The sequence below is a fragment of the Cherax quadricarinatus genome, chromosome 40 (genome assembly GCF_038502225.1).
Source record: "Cherax quadricarinatus isolate ZL_2023a chromosome 40, ASM3850222v1, whole genome shotgun sequence".
Classification (NCBI taxonomy): domain Eukaryota; kingdom Metazoa; phylum Arthropoda; class Malacostraca; order Decapoda; family Parastacidae; genus Cherax; species Cherax quadricarinatus.
The window spans coordinates 26667588-26683336 of NC_091331.1; the positions used below are offsets into that span (position 1 = coordinate 26667588).

The following is a 15749-nucleotide window of genomic DNA, read 5'->3' on the forward strand; positions in this document are numbered from 1 at the left end:
TATGTCCACAGGCTTGGTTTCCGTTTGCCTTGGGTTTCTGTGACTATATTCCCTGTTGGTGCATGTTTACCTGTCTTATTCCTATCCTCACTAGCACCAACAATGGAGCTCTCACCAGTTGTTTTTGGTAATATATCCTCACTATTGCTAGTGGAGTCCTCTTGTTTGCTATTTCCTGTGGTATTACTAGTTTGCAATATTGGTTTTATCTTATCTCTGACTACACTTGTTTCCCCACTACAGCTCCTGTCTCCCATGAGGTCATTTATATGCATTCCCTCCTGCGTATATTTCCCAACTACCTGGAAAAAATCTCCAGCTTCACCATTACTGTCTCCCAGGACAGCACCTCCAGCTTCACCATTACTGACTACCAGGACAGCACCTCCAGCCTTACAGTTTCTGACTACATGGCCAGCATCAAGGGCAGTACCATCCAGCCCAGATTTTTTATGTTTCCATCTGTTGTAGAATGCTTCCAGGTTTTCTATGAAAGCAGCTTTGATGTTATCCTCTTTTAATACCAATGTGATTTTAGTCCACAGATTTATCTCATTTGGGCATACCCAAAAAACACTTCCCTGTTTTTATACTGCTTGTAGCTAGTTCTTGGATATCTGCACAAGGGGTGTGACACCAATTATCACAAAAATGACAATTTATCAATGTGGAAGCCCATTTGTTTGATTGACTGCAGACTACACAGAGCTTCATAATGATTTGAATGGTTGATTTACTGTAATTCTACTAGCAACCTCTTGAATACTCTATTAATAACCTCCTTAAGGTGAAGCTCTAGCTATTTTTAATTCTATTTCTAATGTACTTGTATATTAAGACAGCTTACTGGTGTACGTTCCTGATTTTATATTTATTGTTTGTGTTTGACAAGGGCGACCACAACATCCGTTTACAGGTAGGTAGGTAGACAGGTAGGCGTGTGTGTAGGCGTGTACTCACCTATTTGTGGTTGCAGGGGTCGAGTCATAGCTCCTGTCCCCATCTCTTCACTGATTGCTACTAGGTCCTCTCTCTACCTGCTCCATGAGCTCTATCATACCTCGCCTTAAAACGATGTATGCTTCCCACCTCCACTACTTCACTTTCTAGGCTATTCCACGGCCTGACTACTCTATGACTGAAGAAATACTTCCTAACATCCCTTTGATTCATCTGAGTCTTCAACTTCCAATTGTGACCTCTTGTGTCTGTGTCCCATCTCTGGAACATCCCGTCTTTGTCCACCTCGTCTATTCCGCGCAGTATTTTATACGTCGTTATCATGTCTCCCCTGACCCTCCTGGCCTCCAGTGTCGTCAGGCCGATTTCCTTCAACCTTTCTTCGTAGGACAATCCCCGTAGCTCTGGGACTAGTCTTGTTGCAAACCTTTGCACTTTCTCTAATTTCTTGACGTGCTTGACTAGTTGTGGATTCCAAACTGGTGCTGCATACTCCAGTATGGGCCTGACGTAAATGGTATACAGAGTCTTGAACGAATCCTTACTGAGGTATCGGAACGCTATCTGTAGGTTTGCCAGGCGCCCGTATGCTGCACCAGTTATCTGATTGATGTGCGCCTCAGGAGATATGCTCGGTGTTATACTCACCCCCAGATCTTTTTCCTTGAGTGAGGTTTGCAGACTTTGGCCATCTAAACTATATTGTGTCTGCGGTCTTCTTTGCCCTTCCCCAATCTTCATGACTTTGCATTTGGCAGGGTTAAACTCAAGGAGCCAGTTGCTGGACCAGGCTTGTAGCCTGTCCAGGTGTCTTTGTAGTCCTGCCTGATCCTCATCTGATTGGTTCTTCTCATTAACTTCACATCGTCCGCGAACAAGGACACTTCTGAGTCTATCCCTTCCGTTATGTCATTCACATATACCAAGAACAGCACAGGTCCTAGGACTGACCCCTGTGGAACCCCGCTTGTCACAGACGCCCACTCTGACACCTCGGCACGTACCATGACTCGTTGTTGCTTCCCTGTCAGGTATTCTCTGACCCATTGCAGTGCCTTTCCTGTTATGTGTGCCTGATCCTCTAGCTTTTGCAGTAACCTCTTGTGAGGAACTGTGTCGAAGGCCTTCTTGCAGTCCCAAAAAATGCAGTCGATCCACCCCTCTCTCTCTTGTCTTACTTCTGTCACCTTGTCATAAAACTCTAGTAGGTTTGTGACACAGGATTTTCCCTCCCTGAAACCATGCTGGTTGTCAATTATACACTTGTTTCTTTCCAGGTGCTCCACCACTCTCCTCCTGATGATCTACACACACTCACATATATATATATATATATATATATATATATATATATATATACATATTTTTTTTTTTTTTTTCTCAACAAGTCGGCCGTCTCCCACCGAGGCAGGGTGACCCAAAAAAGAAAGAAAATCCCCAAAAAGAAAATACTTTCATCATCATTCAACACTTTCACCACACTCACACATTATCACTGCTTTTGCAGAGGTGCTCAGAATACAACAGTTTAGACTCCAAACTGCCAATATCCCAAACCCCTCCTTTAAAGTGCAGGCATTGTACTTCCCATTTCCAGTACTCAAGTCCGACTATATGAAAATAACCAGTTTCCCTGAATCCCTTCACTAAATATTACCCTGCTCACACTCCAACAGATCGTCAGGTCCCAAGTATCATTCGTCTCCATTCACTCCTATCTAACACGCTCATGCACGCTTGCTGGAAGTCCAAGCCCCTCGCCCACAAAACCTCCTTTACCCCCTCTTTCCAACCCTTTCGAGGACGACCCCTACCCCTCTTTCCTTCCCCTATAGATTTATATGCTTTCCATGTCATTCTACTTTGATCCATTCTCTCTAAATGACCAAACCACCTCAACAACCCCTCTTCTGCCCTCTGACTAATGCTTTTATTAACTCCACACCTTCTCCTAATTTCCACACTCCGAATTTTCTGCATAATATTTACACCACACATTGCCCTTAGACAGGACATCTCCACTGCCTCCAACCGTCTCCTCGCTGCTGCATTTACCACCCAAGCTTCACACCCATATAAGAGTGTTGGTACTACTATACTTTCATACATTCCCTTCTTTGCCTCCATAGATAATGTTTTTTAACTCCACATATACCTCAACGCACCACTCACCAATTTTTTCCCTCATCAATTCTATGATTAACCTCATCCTTCATAAATCCATCCGCCAACATGTCAACTCCCAAGAATCTGAAAACATTCACTTCTTCCATACTACTCCTCCCCAATTTGATATCCAATTTTTCTTTATCTAAATCATTTGATACCCTCATCACCTTACTCTTTTCTATGTTCACTTTCAACTTTCTACCTTTACACACATTCTCAAACTCATCCACTAACCTTTGCAATTTTTCTTTAGAATCTCCCATAAGCACAGTATCATCAGCAAAAAGTAACTGTGTCAATTCCCATTTTGAATTTGATTCCCCATAATTTAATCCTACCCCTCTCCCGAAAATCCCTAGCATTTACTTCTTTTACAACCCCATCTATAAATATATTAAACAACCATGGTGACATTACACATCCCTGTCTAAGACCTACTTTTACCGGGAAGTATTCTCCCTCTCTTCTACACACCCTAACCTGAGCCTCACTATCCTCATAGAAGCTCTTTACAGCATTTAGTAACTTACCACCTATTCCATAAACTTGCAACATCTGCCACATTGCTCCTCTATCCACTATCATATGCCTTTTCTAAATCCATAAATGCAATAAAAACTTCCCTACCTTTATCTAAATACTGTTCACATATATGCTTCAATGTAAACACTTGATCTACACATCCCCTACCCACTCTGAAGCCTCCTTGCTCATCCGCAATTCTACATTCTGTCTTACCTCTAATTCTTTCAATTATAACCCTACCGTATACTTTTCCTGGTATACTCAGTAAACTTATTCCTCTATAATTTTTACAATCTCTTTTGTCCCCTTTCCCTTTATATAAAGGGACAATACATGCTCTCTGCCAATCCCTAGGTACCTTCCCCTCTTTCATACATTTATTAAACAAAAGTACCAACCACTCCAACACTATATCCCCCCCTGCTTTTAACATTTCTGTCATGATCCCATCAGTTCCAGCTGCTTTACCCCCTTTCATTCTACGCAATGCCTCACGTACCTCCACCACACTTACATTCTGCTCTACTTCACTCCTAAAAGATGGTATACCTCCCTGGCCAGTGCATGAAATTAACGCCTCCCTTTCTTCCTCAACATTTAAAAGTTCCTCAAAATATTCTCGCCATCTACCTAATACCTCCCTCTCCCCATCTACTAACTCCCCTACTCTGTTTTTAACGGACAAATCCATACTTTCCCTAGGCTTTCTTAACTTGTTTAACTCACTCCAAAATTTTTTCTTATTTTCATTAAAATTTCTTGACAGTGCCTCTCCCACTCTTTCATCTGCTCTCCTTTTGCACTCTCTCACCACTCTCTTCACCTTTCTTTTACTCTCCATATACTCTGCTCTTCTTGTAACACTTCTGCTTTGTAAAAACCTCTCGTAAGCTACCTTTTTCTCTTTTATCACACCCTTTACTTCATCATTCCACCAATCACTCCTCTTTCCTCCTGTCCCCACCCTCCTATAACCACAAACTTCTGCCCCACATTCTAATACAGTGGACCCCCGCATAGCGACCTTAATCCGTGCAAGAGGGCTGGCTGTTATGCGAAATGTTCGGTATGCGAATGAATTTTCCCCATAAGAAATAATGGAAATCAAATTAATCCGTGCAAGACACCCAAAAGTATGAAAAAAAAATTTTTACCACATGAAATATACATTTTCCTACACACAAAGATGTAGCAATGACTGATGAGACACTGTGTCCTGGGAGTGCCTTTTCCTCCTGAGTACTGTAGGTCCTGTTTGGTATTTTCTTCCAGAACAGGCATTATCACACTGTGTATGCCACTACGATTCTTAAATCTCTCAAACCAACCTTTGCTGGCTCTAAATTCACCAATATGAGCACTAGTTCCACGCATTTTCCCTGTTCACCTGGGTGTTAGTCGACTGGTGTGGGTTGCATCCTGGGAGACAAGATTAAGGACCCCAATGGAAATAAGTTAGACAGTCTTCGATGACACTGACTTTTTTGGGTTATCCTGAGTGGCAAATCCTCTGGGGTTAATTGTTTCTTGGTATTCTCAATAAGCCACACCAACAACGGTGGTACAGCAGCAACAGACGATGCTACAGCAGCAGCAGACGATGCTACAGCAGCAACAGACGATATTACAGCAGCAGCAGACGATGCTACAGCAGCAGCAGCAGCAGCAGACGATGCTACAGCAGCAGCAGCAGCTGACGATGCTACAGCAGCAACAGACGATGCTACAGCAGCAGCAGACGATGCTACAGCAGCAGCAGACGATGCTACAGCAGCAGCAGCAGCTGACGGTGGTACAGCAGCAACAGACGATGCTACAGCAGCAACAGACGATGCTACAGCAGCAGCAGACGATGCTACAGCAGCAGCAGCAGCTGACGGTGGTACAGCAGCAACAGACGATGCTACAGCAGCAACAGACGATGCTACAGCAGCAACTGACGATGTTACAGCAGCAGCAGACGATGCTACAGCAGCAGCAGCAGCTGACGGTGGTACAGCAGCAACAGACGATGCTACAGCAGCAGCAGACGATGCTACAGCAGCAGCAGACGATGCTACAGCAGCAGCAGACGATGCTACAGCAGCAGCAGATGATGCTACAGCAGCAGCAGCAGCTGTACCACCAATAGTAGCAATGGTTGATTTGGGTTTCTTGTACAACCTGGCCAGCTCGGAGACATGCACTCCACTTTCATACTTATCAATGATCTTTTTCTTCATCTCCATAGTAATTCTCACCCTTATTGCTGTAGGGTTGGCACTAGAAGCTTTCTTGGGGCCCATGGTCACTTATTTTCCAGAAAAAACCACCAAAAACACTGTAATAATACGAAATGTTCCAATTGTATGCTTGGATGTTACCGCGGAGGCTGGCTGGTAAACAATGCCACCGGCGGAACATGTGAGCGTGGCTCAGGCCGCACATTGGACGCGTCTCGGACGAAGGGCGGTGAGCGGGTTTTTGGGCGGTATGCGAGGCAAAATTTTTGTGATCAAAGCGTCCGGTATGCGGATTGTACGGTATGCGATGCGTCTGGTATGCGGGGGTCCACTGTACTGCATTTTTAAAACTATTCCAACCCTCTTCAACCCCCCCACTACTCATCTTTGCACTAGCCCACCTTTCTGCCAATAGTCGCTTATATCTCACCCGAACTTCCTCCTCCCTTAGTTTATACACTTTCACCTCCCTCTTACTTGTTGTTGCCTAATTTATATATATATTATATATTTTTGTTAATAATTTTCTTTTATATTGACAGTATGACTATGAAAGCCGTTTCGTTGATGGGACGAAGTATTAAGTACACATGGATGACCCTGACAGTCATGTCCGAGACTCTTATTCTCGAATTATGATGGAAGCCACTCCAGATAGTTCTTCTGGCCATTGTTCCAAAAGCTCATCCTCTGGCAAATAACCATGCTGTTTGAGTTCTTGCTTCTCCATTCTTCCGTCGTACTACTTGCCTTATTTACCAAGAGGACGCTCACTATAAAGGAGATATTACCAAGGACGCTTGCAAACTCCCTACTGCGACCTATTGTCGTATGGGGGGTGTTATATCTTTGAAATTGGTCATCCTGTGTTATTTAAATATTGTAAGAGCATATGTTCATCACTTAATATTATAGCGCGAAAGTCCCCGTTTATAGCTAAAATAGAGACTTTCGGCGTTATATTATTATCTGTTAATATATGAAAAATACCATGGTATTATCACTATTTTTGTTATTATCACTATTTTGTAATTATCACTATTATTATTATCACTATTTTGTAATTATCACTATTATTGTTATTATCACTATTTTGTAATAATAGTGATAATCACTATTATTTTACTATTATGGTTAGGTAGGATTTCTTGTGTATATAGAGTTTAAGTCTCGGAACCATCCGGTGAATTGTTCAGTTGTTCATGTCCGGCTGGCTGACGTGGCTCAGCTGATCCAACCTGACGACACGTCAACAGGCTGGCAAGTAGTGAGTCTGCTCCCAGCTCTAGCCCTGACAACTGATCGTATATTGGCTCTTACGGTGTACAGTTGAATGGTTTTGAGAATTGGACTATAGAGCTGACTCAATTTGTTCCTCATTACTTTGAAAGACTCTTTTGATATTTATATTCTTGGTCAGTTCAGTAATCCATAGAGATACTATACGGCCAGATTCAAAGGTCTTGTTAAATCTTGTACCTTTTGTATTTTGAGTCTACAGTCTTGTTAAGAATGAGACGTAAATATTAATGAGGACTTAGATACAGGAAGAATAATTAAACTTCCTTATTAATATGACATTTCCATGATTTGGAGCTCAATGTATATGGTAATTTTATTGTACAAAGTATTAAGTTAAATTAACTACAAAGAGAAGATAAAGTATTGTATTTAAATACTTTAATAAATTTGAATATTATTCTATGGAGTTTCCCAGTTGAAATTATTTCCCCTAGACTCTAAAAGACATTTAAAGAACTCGGATCCAAAAATCTTGTTGCATAAGAAATAAATGGTAACAGGCCACATTCTGAAGTTCTTTAAAAAATTTCTTATTCGCAACACCAAGAAGAAAAAGACTTTCCATTGGCAATAAACCATAAACAAATACCTCTAAAAGAAAATTTTACAAGCCCTCAGATTAAGATCAATACATACCCGTGAGAAATGGACAGCTTCAGAGTTACCATAATCAATACAAAGGACTTCCACTCTTTCTTCATATATATTTTTGACTAAGGCTCTATACCACCACGAATCTTGTGAGCTCTGCACAATGCATGGCATTCCAACAGCAATTTCAGCAGGAGCCTGCAAGATAATTAAATGTCATCAATATGGTACCAAACTTCATTCAGTTACCAATGCACAAACTCACTTATTATGGACATAAGTAAAAGAAGGAAATGCTAGGGTGTTGGGGAGAGTGGTGGGATTAAATTACGGGGAATCAAATACAAAATGTGAGTTGACACAGTTACTTTTTGCTGATGATACTGTGTTTCTGGGATATTCTAAAGAACAGGTGCAAAGATTAGTGGACAAGTTAGGGAGGGCATGTAAAGGTTAAAAAGTTGAAAGTGAACATAGATAAGAGTAAGGTGATGAGGGTATCAAACGATATAAAATTGATGAAGAAAAATTTGATACCACATTGGAGGGAGGGAGTATAAAAGAAGTGAATGTGTTCAGATATCTGAGAGTTGACTTGTCAGCAGATGGGTTTATGAAGGATGAGGATAGCCACAGAACTGACGAAGGAAAAAAAGGCAAGTGGTGCGTTGAGGTATCTGTAGACAAAAAACATTATCCAAGGAGGCAAAGAGAATGAACAAGAGTATAGTGGTATGCGTGTGAAGCATGGGTTTTAAATGCAGCAGCAAGGAGAAGGCTGGAGGCAGTGGAGATGTCGTCTAAGGGCAGTGAGTGCTGTAAATACAGCCTCTCCTCACTTAACCCTTTCAGGGTCCGTCCCGTAGATCTACGGCTTTACGTTCAGGGTCCAAACCGTAGATCTACGCCAAAATTCTAGCGCCGTCAAATTTAGCACGAGAAGGCTGGTAGGCCTACATCTAAGAGAATGGGTCTGGGTGGTCAGTGTGCACACCATAGAAAAAATCTGGACACCCACATGGCATTGTGGGAACGCTGGCAAAGTAGCTTTGTTCATAATGCCTGGCGGCAAGGAAGCTCTCACTCCCCACTCACTCTCCGGGCGAATTCTGACTCTCCTCTTCACAACTTACAGTTCTAAGACTGATGGAAGTGGAGCTGAAGATGAATTCTATGGTTTTGAACCATATGGTGCTATTGTGCCATATGGTACAATGGTACCATATGGTACAATGGTACCATATGGTACAATGGTGCCATGTCATACAATGGTATCATATGGTACAATGTACCATATAGTACATTGTACCATATAGTACATTGTACCATATAGTACATTGTACCATATAGTACATTGTACCATATGGTACAGGGTACAGGGACCCTAATGGAAATAAATCTGACTTTTTTGGGTTATCCTAGGTTCTAGGTTAGAGCAACTGCTCAAGAAGAAATTTTTCGCCTAGCTGGTAGTAATAAGTTATCACAAGTTATATACACTGATGGATCTAAACAGGAGTCTTCTGGCAGGGCTGCATCTGCTCTTGTTGCCACCTCCCTAGTTAAGAACGATAATAAATTTGTTGAGTTAGGCATAAGAATTAACAACTGGGCATCTACACTGCAAACTGAATTGTTTGCAATCCTAATGGTGCTAAAGCTAACCTATGACACTGAGCTTGATTCTATCATCATTACTGATTCTATGTCATCATTGAAGGATCTTGGCTCATATAATGACTCCAACAACATGCTCATTGGGGAAGCCAGGTATAGATACTCAAAAATTAGGGACAAAGGAATTAATGTACAATTGCTATGGATCCCATCACACATTGGATTACTCCTTCATGATAAAGCTGAGTGATGTTAGCCAAGAAGAGTATCCAGAAGGAGAACGAGAATATAACTTTGGTATAACTTATCTAGCATTAGGAATAATATTAGGAGAGAAGTAAATAATGAAGATGATTGTTATAGGAATGAGTTAGAAGCCTGAGTAGATCTATAACCCACTATGATAACATGAACGTAGATAAGTATGTTTATGGAGCAACTGCAATGTGAACAGACTGACTGATGCTTGAGTGGCCAGGCTTAGGCTTGGTTACAAGTACTTGGCAGTTTGGGAGACACAGATGATGATCAAACTAAATGTAAATTATGTGATCAGGCATATGGTCACTCTCTTGAACACTATGTGCTTAATTGTCCACTTATTGAGAATACAGAGACAGACAGATAATAACCTATGTGGACATGTCAAGGCATCCATATGTATTCCTGTTACCTTTGGGGCCTAGTTCTAGGCCTTTGTGTATCCACATGCTCTGCGCCACCGCCACAGGATGGATATGGGGCACACATAAACTAGCCACTTCGTGGCAAAATCTAAAATCTAATTAAACATATACTGCTAAGTATGATATTCTATGTAACTTTATTTGTGTATAACTAAATAAACTTACTTAGATGCCACATGCACTTTTTAAATTTATTCAGGTGTCAGAAATACATTACATAGATTATCATACATAGCAGCATATGTATAAAATCCTAGGATAACCTCAAAAGTCTGGTGACTTACTTCCATAGTTATCCCTGATCTGTACCATATGGTGTCCTGTACTGTCATGGCAACCTGTACCATATGGTACAGGTATCTGTACCATATGGTGTCCTGTACTGTATGGTACCTTGTACCATATGGCATCCTGTACCATATGGTACCTTGTACTATATGGTACCCAGTACCATATGGTACTTGTACCATATGGTACCCTGTACCATATGGTACCCTGCACTGTATGTTATCCTGTACTGCATGGTACCCTTTACCATATAGTATATCAGTACCTATGGTACCCTGTAACATACACCGTGTACCATATGGTCAATAGGTGTTTTTGGCACGAGACACCAGCCAAGACTGAGTGAGTGGCGACGCAAGCTAGCTTACTGACTCACAGTTCCAGACAAAGTGCTTTGTCATCCACCTCAAGGAACACTGAAAGTTCCTGACACTTGTAAATATATATAGAACATTACTAATATACAACATTTTTGCATATTTTTATTGTAAACAACATATTGTAAACAAAATAATAATGAAAATATTATGTGTTTGTGTTGAATACAACAGTACCATATGGTATAATGAACCATATGGTATCATTGTACTGTATGGTATAATGTACCAGATGGTCCCATTGCATCATATGGTACCATTACACCATGTGGTCCCAAAAGGCAAATTGACCATATGGTACCATTGCCCCAAAAATGGTGCCATTCTACCATATGGTACCATTGTATCATTTTTGGTACCATTGTATCATGTGCCATATTGTACCATATGGTACCATTGATCATATGATGCCATTGTACCATATTGTACCATTGCACACCATGGTCCCATTGCCCCCCATGGCCCCATTGTCCCCTTATGGTACTATATGGTACCATTGTATCAGGGCCATTGTACCATATTGTACCTTTGGGTACCTATATCACTCTCTTATTTACCCCTTTTCTAAATTTAGGGAAATTTTGGGCATGGGGCTCAAAAACAAGAAAACCACCCAAACCCCCAATTACCTAAAAAAAAGGCCCCCTGCAGTTAGAATGATAAAAAATTTCCCTCACTACAGGCACCCCTCCACCAATATTCAATACACTAACCCTTTATCACCATACAAAACATCCATACTTATTACTGCCCCCATTACATACATAGAACACTAACTCTGATATTAACCTCCCCCAAACATCTCCTTTCCCAACCTCAACAGAAAAATGACCAAACCACAACACAGATCACTTTTTGATATTCCTCTTTCCATCTCAACTATGAAAAAACTCAATGCAAATAAAAGGCCCTAAAATCTGGAATTCATTACCCGAAATAAAAAAGAAACACTACCTGTTTATAAATTCAAGTCTTTTCCCAAAGATCATTTTACTCACCCAAAACCAAATAAATACTGAAAAACCGAACCTTATAAATTGTATTTTCTTAAATGTTTCTCACAATTATATTACAAAAAATGTTAAACCAAAACCCAATCTAACCTTTATTTTTTTTTAAAATACACTACCTAACAGAATACTCCATTCTACTGAATTTATAACAATGCATGAAACCCAAGGGACCTGTTTTTTGTAATACCACTTGTGTTTTTATAGTAATCAGTTTACTTTTTAATTTTTTTCACTGATTTCATCAGCTTAGTTAACTTTTTAAAATTTAAGCCAGCCCGTAATGCTATGCATATTATAAAGTGGTTTTGGGCATGCTGCTCTTTCGTTTTTTTTTGAAATTTTTTTGTAAGTGTGCTCAAATTATAAATAAAAAAATAAATAAATTGTATCATATGGTCCATTGTATCATATGGTACCATTGCACTTTTTCATCATTGTACCATATGTTACTATATAAATTTTTAAATAAAAAACTGCACTAATATTTTCATCATTTTGTTTACAATAAATTTATAAACAAGTTTTGAAAGGGCTATAATGATAAAAAAAATTAGTGCAGTTATTGTGTTGAATACAATGAGTGTACACTTATACAATATAAAATATACTGGTCTCACAGGCCAAAAAATGTTATTAAAAAAAGAAAAAATTAAAAAAAAAAAGTATAAAACATAAAATAAAAAAATGGTTTTTGCAGAAGTCACTAATGTTGCCGCCCCCCGGTCATTTTGGGTCAATTTCCCCCACCGCTGTATTGGAAAGGGTACGGGATCAAAAAAAACTTTTTTTTTGTCGTATTCCCTTCACAAAATATACTTTTAATTCTGTAAAAAAATTTTTTTTTTTTTTTTTTAAAAATTTTTTGGGACACGGGAGCACCACTTCAGTTTTTGGGCCCTTTGACCCTGAAGGGGTTAATGACGGCTTTCCCGTTTAAAAGACCATGAGGAAAAATGAATTCCCCGGAAAAGGGAGGAGCAACTATAATGGTAGGGGGTCGGTTTGTGCCAAGATCTTGCTTTTGGGGGATTTAAAATTTGGCACCAAAAAATGGAGGAAAAAACAGAAAATAATGTTGCAGCAGTGATAAACCAGGAGGCAGTTCAGACGAAACCTCACGCACAAAGTTTTAAATCTCTGCACAAAATTCAACAGCTTGTCACGTGCCTCTTGTGCTCCCTTTTTCCCGGGTTTTACGGTCGACGTTAGAACTTTTTTTTTGGTCATCAACCCCATACGATACATCCTCTAGCGCCCGGGAAACCCAAATTTTGGGGGGAAAAACATTATATCCCAAAATAAAAAGGAGAATTAGTGTGCATTTCCCCAGCAGAGTTTACTGCCAGGGGGGAAAAATCAGGCCTGTGTCCCGTGTAAAAAAAATAATTTTGAACTTTTCATGTCAGAGGAAAGAAAGTCTCCCTGATATCATTGAGTATACATAGTGTATAGTGTATACTACAGTGGCTCCCTAGTATATTGATGATAAAGGCTAAAGTGTTATTTGAAAACAGGTGAATTTGTAAATGAAGGGATAAGCCTATAGAGGAAGGTGCCAGAAGTCGCCAGAAACTTACCACATGTCAGCTGTTTTTAATAATCTTCCTGGCCTGCTAGTGTACTCGCATATAATCTAGTGATACCAGTGAATAGCAGAATACAGTGTTGTAGTAGCAACTAACCAGTACTATAATGGTACTTAGTGGAGTGGAGTGACTTTCATTAGTTTCTTTTCTTGAAATACGAGACGTTACTGTGAATTTCATATAACCTGTAGTTACCAGCGGTCGCATTATACACAATGAGAAGCAATTATTACTACAGAAAAAGCGTCCTTCCTCCAAAATTTGCACCAGTCAACTATAGTGATAATATAGCATTTATTGCGGTGGAGACGGAAAAAAAAAAAAAAAAAAAAAAAAAAAATAGAAAAGCCAGATACAGCGATTGATAAACAAGGAGGTGACCGTTCGTCATTGTAGGAGCTGCCAGATATCACCGGCTCTTCAACACGCAAGTTATACTTTTGTATCAGTCAAATCACATATTACTCGGGTAGATAATTTCCAGTAGATCCTTCATGTGTTAGCTCAAATCACCGACCAGTATGTTTTAAATAAGTGACCCACTGATCAGAGCAGATCGACTGGTCCAAACCCTTGACTGGTCCGAACCCTTGACTGGTCCGAACCCTTGACTGGTCCGAACCCGGGACTGGTTTCAAACAGTTTCGTTGGACAATAAAGCAGACTGTAAACGGATGGGGTTGTAGGCGCCCTTATAAACACAAACATTAAAAATCAGGAATGTGACGGTAAGCTGTCCAATATACAAAAAGAGTTAGAAATAGAAATACAAATAGCTAGAGCTTCATTTAAGGTTATTAATATAATATTCAAGAGGTTGCTAGTAGAATTGCAGTAAATCAACCATTCAAATCATTATGAAGCTGTGTGTAGTCTATGGTCAGTCAAACAAACGGGCCTCCACATGGATAAATTGTCATTTTTGTGGAAATTGGTGTCACGCCCCTTGTGCAGATATCCCAGAACTAGCTACAAGCAGTATTAAAACAGAGAAGTGTTTCTGGGTATGCCCAAATGAGGAAAATCTGTGGACTAAAATCACAAGGGTATTAAAAGAGGACAACATCAAAGCTGCTTTCATAGAAAACCTGGAAGCTTTCTACAACAGATGGGAACATAAAAAGTCTGGATTGAATGGTACTGCCCTTGATACTGGCCATGTAGTCACAAACTGTAAGGCTGGAGGTGATGTCCTGGGAGACAGTAATAGTAAAGCTGGAGGTGCTGTCCTGGGAGACAGTAATGGTGAAGCTGGAGGTGCTGTCCTGGGAGACAGTAATGGTGAAGCTGGAGGTGCTGTCCTGGGAGACAGACATGGTGAAGCTGGAGATACTGTCCTGGGCGACAGAAATGGTGCAGCGGGAGATAGTGTCCTGGTAGTCGGGAATTCTACGCCGGAAGGAATACATATAAATGACCTCCTAGGGGACAGGCGCCATAGTAGGGAAACAAGTGTAGTCAAAGATAAGATAAAAACCAATATTGCAAACTAGAAATACCGCAGGAAATAGCAAACAAGAGGACTCCAATAGCAATAGTGAGGATAAATTACCAAAAACAACTGGTGGGAGCTCCATTGTTGGTGCTAGGGAGGATAGAAGTAAGACAGGGAAACATGCACCAACAGGGAATACAGTCACAGAAACCCAAGGCAAGCAGAAACAAAGCCTGTGCACATACTATGCACTTGGTATCTGCTGGCATGGGAAATCTGGAAAAACAGATGGGACGTGCAACTATGACCACCCTAGAAAATGCCATGCCCATATGACAACAGGAAAATGCAAACTCCCTTCCTGTAAGCTTTTTCACCCTGAAATGTGTACCTCTTCAGTACAGGAAAGACTGTGCTATAACTTAAATTGCCAGGCATACCATCTAAAGGGGACAAAAAGATAAAAACATCCAGGCCATGGGAAAACCTGGGTAGCCACAGCCACTCAAGAGGGAGAGGTTTTTTAGTGCCAGGAAGGAAAAAAAACTGGCAGGAAATGGCAGAAATCGTACACCAAATCCAGTCATTCCTGGAGTGGAACCACAGTCGATGGCCTCCACTCCAAACCAACAGATACAGATACTAATGCCGGAAAAAAAATCCCCCCCCAGTACCAACAATACCACCAGTCCGATAACATTCTTCTTTGCAAATATACAGGGTCTAAAGCCAGCAACAAACAACAAAATACCATTCATCCGTGGACTGCTTGCAGAGGCAAAGGCAATGTTCGCAGCTTTCACTGAGACCCACATAAAGGATCACTTGGACAATGAAATATGGATCCCAGGTTACAACCTATACAGATGTGACAGAGTGAACAGGCAAAAGGGGGGGGTTGGCCTGTACATTGCAGAGTCACTTGTTTGCACAGAACTGCTTAATGCCTCAAATGACGTAGTGGAAGTTTTAGCAGTA

The 15749-nt window shown here is 40.6% G+C and overlaps 1 protein-coding gene and 1 long non-coding RNA gene across 3 annotated transcripts in view; one reads left to right on the plus strand and one right to left on the minus strand.

Moving 5' to 3' along the window:
• The window catches only part of LOC138853806 (uncharacterized), a 73262-nt gene extending 65459 nt beyond the window's left edge, over positions 1-7803 (plus strand). The window contains exon 3 of the long non-coding RNA XR_011392974.1: positions 6419-7803. This is a non-coding gene — a long non-coding RNA (uncharacterized lncRNA). The remainder of the gene's footprint in view (positions 1-6418) is intronic.
• The window catches only part of LOC128687317 (golgin subfamily A member 4-like), a 177275-nt gene extending 169206 nt beyond the window's left edge, over positions 1-8069 (minus strand). The window contains exon 1 of one of the 2 annotated variants that reach the window (XM_070092798.1): positions 7815-8069. In XM_070092798.1, coding sequence (XP_069948899.1) covers positions 7815-7943 — 129 coding nt within the window. In that variant the 5' untranslated portion in view covers positions 7944-8069. The remainder of the gene's footprint in view (positions 1-7814) is intronic. The other variant, XM_070092797.1, reaches the window with a different exon arrangement.
• Positions 8070-15749: the final 7680 nt, after the last annotated feature.